This window comes from Montipora capricornis, chromosome 4 (genome assembly GCF_036669925.1).
Source record: "Montipora capricornis isolate CH-2021 chromosome 4, ASM3666992v2, whole genome shotgun sequence".
NCBI lineage: Eukaryota > Metazoa > Cnidaria > Anthozoa > Scleractinia > Acroporidae > Montipora > Montipora capricornis.
The window spans coordinates 2511881-2521880 of NC_090886.1; the positions used below are offsets into that span (position 1 = coordinate 2511881).

Consider the following 10000-nt stretch of genomic DNA (forward strand, 5'->3'; position numbering starts at 1 on the left):
TTTTACTTCTTGATTGAAACAGATTTTCATACCAGCCAATCAAAACGCGCGTCTGACAATACATATCATCACATCATATCATATCATATCATATCATATCATACATCTTTATTTACCCTAGGATTTTTAGAGTTGCTTGGTGTAGCTAATATCTCCGAGCATTTACCCTCCCAACCACGATACATCACAGAAGACAGACCAATACATAACCAATCAAACTTCGTGTGATGTCACAGCCGTGTTTCCATACTCTCATCTAAACACAGCTATTGACCAGTGAGAGTGCGCGTACTATCCTAATTATTTTATAAAAGAAATGTGGTTTCTGCGAAAAATACAGCGATTTGATACATGGCCAGAAAAACAAACTAGGAAGTGCTCCAGAAGCCAACGCAAGAGGGACTGCTCCTGATGGTTTGCGTGCGTTGTTTCGCTCCAGATTTGCAATGTTTTTATAGTTAGGGATCTCCAGCCCCACCCCCCACCTCTTGATGCATCGCTATGCATTCATACTTCCGTGCAAACGTAATACACTCGCAAAGAAGCAAACAAACAAGAAAACAAAACAGTTTTTAATAAAAACGAAGTATCACAGATCCTTTAATTCTTCCTGTTGTGTTTAAATTTGCACTCTCAATGAGATTTTAATAAAAATGCGTTTAAATGGTAAACTTACACAGGGTTTTAAGGGTTTGTTAGCATATTGATAAGTTCTCTGTTCTTAAATAAATAAATAAATAAACTTAAAATAAAGTGGTCAAGGTTAATGTTAAGCAATAAATCTCGATTAAATTTTCAAATAAATAAAACTCCTTTGAACATTGCTAACGAAACTAATAAAGTCTTGTTCGCTCTTCTATGTAAACCAATTCGTTTCTGACGTCTCGAGAGCCGTAAAAGGGCCTACGAGCTAACATTTTAGGAGCGTAGTTTTCTCCCTGTAAAAACAGGATTTCAATTTTTTGGTGCAAAGAAAAAGCCTCTCTGCTTTTTCCGTCTCATTATGCTGTACAAGAAATATCAAGCTTCTAAGTTTGTGGTCTTGGAGCTTACAACTCGCAGATCTCTCTCAGGAGTTATAGTCATAAGCTCCAGCCTAAATACTGTTAATTTACTAGCCATTCTTACTATCCCGCATGCGACACAACCTCGTTTTAAAGATGGGAGAGGAAAGAGCGTGGAAGCGAGGTTGCATATAAAGTAGGAATGCAATGAGTGCAGAGATCCCGCGCCAGATTTTACTTGGGAAAGAAAATGATCGAGCCATGTTTCTCTAGAAAGGTTAACTAAGCAATATTTTCAACTAGGTTGACTAGTAAAGTGCACAAGCTAACAGCCAGAATCAAACTACTTACATGTTTGCACAGAAATCTCAAAAAGTAGTAAAAAGTCTGTAACACCAAGCAAACTGTGAATCCTAAAACAATATTCGTAGACGCTTTCCTGCTTGCAATCTTCGTGACATTCACTCTCTAGATTGAAAAGTTTAACGTTTGACTAAGGAGGATGCAGAAGCAAGCAGACGGTAACTACCAATCACATGAACAAAAAAAGAAGAAGCTCGTTTCGATGACTTGGATGCAAAGTGAAACGTACAGGTTAATTTCGGCTTCAAAATTCACTTGGTATAAAGACATTGTCGGCTGCTTAATCATTTGCATAGAGCCATTTTCATTTGCATACCGTCACGATGACGTAGCCAAGCAAATGACTGAGCAAATCACAAAAGCGAACACTGGCGCGGGAAAAAGAAAGTCGCTATTGGTTTTCTTGTTCGTTCTGATTGGTTAAAAATAAAGAGCGACATTTTCAAGCAAATCATCGCGTGCAGTGAAGCAAAGCATTCAAAGGCTACTTTCTGACAGAGTAGAAACCATCCTAATAATGCTAACACCATGATGCAGTTCTAAATCCACATCCTCACATCTTGTACCACAAAAAATATCGCAAGGCTTTACGATAGATGAGCTAATTGTTTACCATACTTATAAATAAATAAATAAATAAATAAACATATAAATACGTGTGTTTTCATACGAAAACAAGCGTGCAGCAGTTTCGGTGAAAAATGTTCGGAAAAAAAGCACTTCATTCAGTCAAAATCTGAATTTCGGCTGGGATAGAAAACTTTTCAGTGGCGTCAAAATAAAGCAAAATCGTAAAAGGCCACTAACTGATGAGAACTTTTGGAGCTATGTACAGTTACAAACCTTGACGGATGGTTCCTCCAAAAGCTTAAATTAAAAGACAAATTGTTTGTTGAGCAAAAAAACGTTTTTTAAAGACCTCCCTCAAACAACCACCTTATCATTGCAAAAATGTGGCAAAGCGAAAGCAAAAAAGCTATTAATAGCCGAGAACCTTTTGAGATACTCAATGAAATACACATAAAAAAGCGAAAAAGTCAATCGACAACAGTTTTCATACAAGGCACATTGGTCTCCTGAACTGGAGATCATTTAAACTGAATTGACACGTCTTCATAGCGCAATAAAGGTACCGTTATAAGGGAACATTGCCTCCTATTTGTAAAGATAATCTCGTTGTCTTCACATTGTCAAAAAATTTATGTCATAATTGAGCGAGTGTAAGCCACACGTTCTTATTGGTCAATTCAGAGGTGATAGAAAAATCCTATTCACTTCCGAGAAGCGGAAGAGTAACAAAATGGTTTTCCCTTAAAGTGGAAATTTTCGGTGTTTTAGTTATTGTACTTGAGTGCTGTAGAATAAAAAAATTATCCAACTTCATGTCGGTAAAAGTGGTGGATATTTGTATCCACTTCGGTGAATAATTGCAAATTATCGGGTAACGAACAACTAAGTTCGCGAAATCTACCCATATATGTGTATCGATTTTACATTGTAAAAAAGTACTTTAGCACTTATGGGCTATCAAACAACCGACTATTATAGAGCGGTTACCTTGCATTCTAGTCTATTCTGCATCACACAAATACTCCAAAACCGTTTTTGGCAATCATGACCTCTGATTGACATTTGCGTTCCTGCTGATCTGCGGCTGATCTCTTTTCACCATCTTCACCGAACAGCCACTCCTTCGTTTCGAAATAGTTTACGGGATTGTGAGTAAAATCATACGTGTGTCTCTTTTTCGGAACAAAGCCAAGATCTTTGTTGCCATGGTATCTTGCTTCATCCATTGCAATCCTACGATGATTGGCATTTCGATAATTCCTTTTGTAGCTTTGTATAGTTTTTCCAGGTTTCTGTCTGTTGTGAGAATATACAACATCAGGAAGACTCGCAGTTCCAACTACCCCTCTGCGATCGCTGTGAGAATGATGCCGACTCGGTAAGCTGTCAACAGACACATGTGGTCTGCCTCCAAGCTGTTTCCCTTGAAAATTCTCATCACTGGAAAGTCTCACAGAAGAGAATCTCCCAGGCGCCAGCTCTTTTGAAAGGAATCTTTTCAAACGTTTTTTCTTGAGAAAGTTCTCTCGCTCGGACCCACTGTTGTTCACCTCTGGTTGAAACTCGCCTGTTGAACTTCCCCCCCAGGACTTCAAATCTTGCCTCATGGGAACGTCAGTTTTCGTTTTTACAACGAGCTCTTTTGTCAACGCGTCCGGAATCGGCGATGAATCACATTTATCTTCAGGGATACAAGTATTTAAAGCCACTTCTGTATTTATTAAAAACGACTCCTCCACGTCTTCCTGTATTTTTGCCATTCGATCGATTGATCGTCGTAGAGATCCGTACTTTCCCGGCCGTAGCGTGGTCACAACAAAGTTATCAAACTCTCTGCGCTTACTTCGTCGATACCTTCGCTCTCTTTTTCGTCTTCCAGAGGATCGAGGGACATTTGATAACTGAGAGAAGTCAAATGTGTGTCTCTTATTAGTGTCTTCCGCTTCTGGCGTGGAGGCGAACTCGTTTTTCTCATCCTCTATCTCATCGTATGAGCGATGCCGCTTTCTAAAGTGATTGCTTTCGCTACTTACGTCTGTAGACTCACTCTCATGTCCGTCCTCTCCACCGGACCCAGACCCCAGTCGCACAAGTCTTTTCTCTTCCCTTTCAAGTTCCATTTGCTCTTCAGATGACACGCTGCTCTCCATATCTCTTCTTCGTTGATTCAAGGTGGATGATGGCGACAACGCAGCATCCATAAGCAGCTCCACGAAAGCATAATCGCCTGCCTTTGATGGCGAGATTTTAGGGTATTCAGTGGTATCTCCCAGATATTCACTTGTCAACGAATCTCCTTTGCCTTCCCCGAAAGAAACTGGAAATTGAGCATTCACTCGGGTTTTCTGTGGCGTGGACTCTGCAGAATTAGCATCTGGTTCATCCGAAGCACCGCTGACGTTGGCTTTTAACGGCGAATCCCGTTCGTCGGAAAATATTCCCTCGTCGGCAGCTCTCGGAGTTAATTCCCTGGAATAAGACTTACGGATACAACCACCAGAACATCCGGGACCTTCATCGGCAAACACGATGCTGTCCAGCGAGCTTTGAGAGCTTTCGGTAGATAACGAGATGCAATCGGAAGACACTAGGCTGTAACGATGTCCGAAGCTTAACGAACCATAATTGATCTTTTCTGCTTTTTCTTCGATATCGTCCAAAGATCCTTCGCCGTAGGCATGCTGGTCTGGGTGAAACCAAGAGATAATTTCGCGTGAAGTAGGACTTTTCGGCGAGGTGATTTTAGGGTCGACGCTGTTTTGAAGAAATGAACTAGTTCGAACACTTGACTTCTCTTTGGCCTGACCATAGTTTTTTGTAGGGTCGGTGCCTTGTGTTAAGATATCTTGAGCATAGTCATCTATATAGCTGTCCTCCGCCATCCCAGCCGAGTTGGCTTGCGGATTTTCTGAGCGCTGTAGTACCTGATCTAAGGTGTCTATATCAGCGTCTTTTAAAGTGACTAAAGAAACATTTGAAAATGGGCTCATTACCTCGGGGCTCGGACCTGTTACTGTGATCTTCGGCACTTGACTTGAAATCAGCGGATGACTGACGTGTGAACAAGGCGCACCAAAAGGACGCCTGGGTGTACTGTGAACAAGCACGGAAGAGTCTGGAGCAGAGATGCAATGACGTGGCCACGAGCGCTGAACATGATCTCCTGGGGTTTGTCGTAAAATCTCTTGTGATGCGCCACGTGCAATAATGTCTAATTCCATGGCTGGCTCGATCTGATGGTGACCGTCAATGCTTCTAATGAAGCCTTGAACTTCAACGGCATCCTGCTTTGATTTCTTAACAGGGCAACAAAAGCAACAAACCCAAGTTTGCGTTGTCTGACCTTCAAGATCAAACGCCATCTTTCGTAGAATGATGCCTTGAACTGGTGAACTAGGATGATAAAATCGATAATAGCACGCCATGCAGAGGGCACCAAACACCATTCCTCCCCACACCACTCCTAACGCTGAGAAAGCCATGGCTCCCCGAAAAGTTTTATGGGGATACCACATGGCAACAAACAATGAATTCTCGACTAAAATGACCGAATAGTAGAGGGTAACGCGCTTTCGAGTCACACCCTCTCGCGCGTTGAAAAAACAAAAGATGTACATGAACCCGATTATTGCGCAAAACAGTTTCTCGCGGCACGGATGCTCTTTGCCGTCTTCATCCGTGCAGAAAAGTGGTCGCTGACAAATCAACCACGTGGTCATAATGAGCCAATGCAAACCCACGGCCAAAAATAGCCAGTTTTGAAAGTATGACGCAAAAAGAACCATAGCAACAACGCGTGAAGTCACCATAGAGATACGCCATAGCAACTGCAAGAACAAGCCCGGAAGTGAAATCCTGTAACCTTGTTTCCGGAAATCACGCAACGATTTGCTGTAAGCTAAAATGGCCCAAATCATGGATAGCAGCGAGGTACCTGCTGTGGCGACAATGAGCCAGTCAGTCTTCAAATCAAAGGGATATCGCTGAAGCAAAATATATAGTTGAAGTACAAGCTGTGGTGCGGATTGCACGAAAGCTTGAAGGAGTCTTAACATACTAATGTCCCGCCACTCTCCCAGGAACGTAACGAAGTCCAAAATGCTGGCGTTCCTTTTACGTGCTTTCCAACCTTTCTTGAGGACTTTCCAATACCTATGAAATTAAACAAACAGGACCAAATTTCAGGCCAACAGGATTCTGACAAAAAAAAAGTGAAGTCAACTGTATGGTTCTAAGGCAAACGTAACCCAAGTAGATTGGCGTCAGAGATGGGGCTTCTCGTTAGCGGGAAAACGGCAAACGGGTTTTGGTCCCCAAAACGTATTTAAAAAAAAATGGGTTTATAAAAAGGAAACCTTCATTACAAGACTTCGATTATTTAAAAATGGCCGCAGGTTCCTTATAATTTAATAGTCAATTGGCGAAATATGAAAAAAGGTTTCACGAAAACAAAGACAAGAAATATGTATCAAATTCAACCCAACCGCCATTTTACTGTCTTTACACTCAATGGCATGACAACACCAATTAACTTGTCATTACACGCCATCGTGAATACCGAAATGTATTTGCCAAAAATGACAGCAAAAAGGGAAAAATGACAATTGTCTTTCCAGATTGCAATCTCACTGTCGTAAATTATTATTGGTGTAGATAAAACGACTTATTTACCCTCCGGTCTCGATCAATATCTCAATGACCTCAATGGGATGTCAAATTAGTGAAAGAGGAGTATTTTGCAAAAAACAAAGAGGCGTCTCAACCGAATAATTACAACAGCAGTACTTAGCAGTAATCTTCATTAATTGCGATAGCGCTGGAATATGCAAAACTATCGACTACAGACTTAAAAGATGCTTTGCATTGGTTAAACCCTAAGTGAAGTGTCGTCACAATTCAAAAGAACTTGCTAGGCACCCAAACAGATCACAGATCGATTCTGTAATGCATTGTTGCTTGCCTAGACTGTATGACGAAATACTATTTCGCAGCTGGGGTTTGAGAAAGGAGAACATTGAAAAAAATAAAAAAAAGTCGAGACGAGAAAACTTTGTTGCCTTCATTTACATCAAGTCAAGCCGAGCATTGGTCAAAGAAAATAGAGAATAAAATTTGCATTCAAATGAGTCCAAAAACTTCAAGCCCATGTATCTTTCAACGACATTTTTTTCTCGCAGGTTTAAAAAACTTCGAATTATCGCGCTGCATTTGAAGTTTTCGTTCCCACAAATTGCGGATGTTTGGAACGAAGACACGAAGTAGCCCGTGCAATAGCAACCATAGCAAGTTCTGTATACATTAAGAATAAATCTAAGACCCTGCAGTGAGCTTAATGATATTTTTAAGTAAATAAGGTACTCGGAAAGTTCTCAGTACTGTAAATTCCCATTTACTTCTAATTTACGTCATGGTAAAAACAGTGTTGTCCGATTTTAGTAGCTAGTTTTTCCGCACCTGAAAAATTTAGCACGCTCTAGCGGGTTCCACATCAGTCAACACACCAATTCATATAATGCATGTAATTTCTAGCAGACCGCTTGTGAAGACCACATGTTCCAAAAGGGTCAAAATAAAAAATGGCACACAATCACACGGTTTTCACACCACTAGGCATTGGCCGTTTTTATACTAGAGACGCATAATCCGTCCAGACGAATTATGCGTCTCTCATGTTATCCGTCTAGTGTAAAGACGGGACGAACTATATGAGACGCATAATTCGTCTTGGACGAACTTGGGCAAACATTTTTTCTGCGTCTGTTAAATTCGTCTAGTATAAAGACGGGCACTAGACGCATAATGCGTCTGGACGAACTTTCCAGTTTAGTGCGTCTTCGAAGACGCACTAAAATAGATTCTTCGTCCAGACGCATAATGCGTCTTGTGGCCGTCTTTATACTAGACGAATTTAACAGACGCAGTAAAAATGTTTGCCCAAGTTCGTCCCAGACGAATTATGCGTCTCTAGTATAAAAACGGCCATTCTCCTCTTGTTTTTGTCACGATGCCTGCTTGCGTCCGATGAAGCAAGGTGACAAACGAACAGTGACTGCCGTGGGTTATCCGTTTTTTCAGAAAAATATAGGACGTTTTAAAATTAAAGCGGTTTAAGGCGACAAGAAACAATCTTATTTGTTTTATTTCTTTTGACAATGCCTGAAGAAAAAAAGTTGTTTCAAGGTAGATTAGCTCTTCGCTGAATTTCGAACACGTTTATTTAACTCTACGCAAACGCTATAAAAAATCCAATCTTGATCATCAAACAAGCATAAGCTAGTTATTACGATGTCAAAAACGGCAAATTGAACGTCACTGGCCTCAAAATAGTAAAGTGTTTGAAATGAAAATGCAAATTCATATAGATCTACGCTCAGCGATATGTCATAGTAAAGATAATTAAGAAACATTGATAAGCCTAATTCTTGACGGTCAATGTTTGTGGGATGGGCATCCTAAAATCACGTATTATTATTTCATTGATTTGAAGCGATCCTATGTGTAAAATATTATAACTAGCTTGGCCTGAAATTACAACAGGACCGCTTGGAAAGATTTATAAGTGACTCCGGAAATCCACTAATCGGAAGATCAAGATAAGATATTTTTATCTAAAGAAAACAAACAAAGTTATTCTCGAACTCGTCTCCTAACCCCCGTGGCCCCGAAGGAATTCAAAGAAGAAGGTTGATTAAACTTTAAAAAGACGCTCGTTTTCTAAGATCTTACCTCCAGAGCGGCCCGAGTTGAAAGAAGTGCAGAAGATAGGTAAAGCAAGCCTCCCTTTTGCCATCGTCCCACAGCCACTTCAGAGAGAAAAGTTGCATTGCCAGTGAAGCGGCAGACAAAAAACTGGCTGTAAGACCAAACCACCAGATGTTATTGTTTCTGAAGTACTGCACACACACTAATATATCCGTGAGAACGTCCGCAAGAAATGTAATTAAGGACACTAAAGTCCACCATTCGTCCGTGAAATTTGTGGAGCGTCCTTCCAAGACATTTTTCAAGTTCGATTGCGGAGTTAGAGGCTCGTTAGATTCCTTCACGTCACCTGCAAATAGTTTATTAGGGGTTGCACCATCTCCGTTTGAGCACGTTGCCGTCCCGTTTTTGCTCGCCATTACTTTCTTCCTCTGTACCTTTTACAATGATTTTTTTCTTCCAACGGCAAAAAATTGAAAAATATTTGTGACGATTTGTGACAAGATAAAAAAAAAGTGAACCAGTCAGCGGTTCCCCATTGTAACCATTAAGATTGTGTGTTAACAGGATTAAATGTCCTCACCTCAATCAGTCAGTCGCAAATCGCTAAATGGCCCTTTGATTCCAGAAGTAAAAAACAGTAGCGTCGATCGAAATATGAATTAGCCTGCAGGCTGTGCGTCGAATGGCGCACTTTGTGTACTTTGGGCAACTGGAGAGCTGTTGACCGATTTAGCCAGACATGGAGAGCCTGTGTGCATACATGTTCAGCTCAAGAAACAGCCTTTTTACAAGGTCACCAGAATCTTAGACTCTTTAAAAGGGGGCCCAGGCTCTCGGAAATCTTGGCCCAATTTTGAACTAGAAATGGCTCTTGCCATTTTACACGGAAGACTACTTTGTGCAGCATTTGTCCTCCACCATTTTTGTCTGGTACATGAAAGTCTACCCAAAAATTAATGACTAATAATTAATCATTAAGAACTTTGAGATTCTTTAAAAGGTTTAGTGGGCATTCTATAACACAGTCATTCTACGTTTTCTGGCTCTAGGGAGCTTACAATAATGGAAACCGGAAGTGAACATTTCACATGCCTGGAAAGTAGTCTCTTTCAGATTTTTTAACTACTCGTCTCTACAGGAGAAAAGACACTAAGCAAAGTGAAGACGAATTAAAAAGGGAAACATCTCAATTCAAGTTGCAGTTCGTGGCTCAAACATGGAGGGTATAAACAGCAGGTTGCAGAGAAGGGCTGCAGTTCATTGTTTCATCACAGCTGAAAAAAACCAAACCTTTGCTAATGCTAACATTGGGCCTAAACTGTGCTTTAGTTAGAGTTTAAGCCTAAGGTTAGCATTCT

At 40.7% G+C, this 10000-nt stretch overlaps 1 protein-coding gene across 1 annotated transcript; it reads right to left on the reverse strand.

Moving 5' to 3' along the window:
• Positions 1–582: 582 nt before the first annotated feature.
• Positions 583–9116, reverse strand: LOC138045171 (uncharacterized). The gene is made up of 2 exons (XM_068891584.1): positions 8664–9116; positions 583–6089 (listed from the first exon to the last, which is right to left on the reverse strand). The coding sequence occupies exons 1-2, from the start codon at positions 9056–9058 to the stop codon at positions 2948–2950; spliced, it is 3537 nt and encodes a 1178-aa protein (XP_068747685.1). The 5' UTR covers positions 9059–9116; the 3' UTR covers positions 583–2947.
• Between the last annotated feature and the right edge of the window lie 884 nt (positions 9117–10000).

Bases quoted from the DNA above. Each gene is read 5' to 3' on its own strand.
- LOC138045171 (XM_068891584.1), bottom strand. From the start codon at position 9,058: ATGGCGAGCAAAAACGGGACGGCAACGTGCTCAAACGGAGATGGTGCA. The intron at 6,090-8,663 runs GTAAGATCTTAG...TTAATTTCATAG, and splicing joins CAACTCGGGCCGCTCTGGAG to GTATTGGAAAGTCCTCAAGA.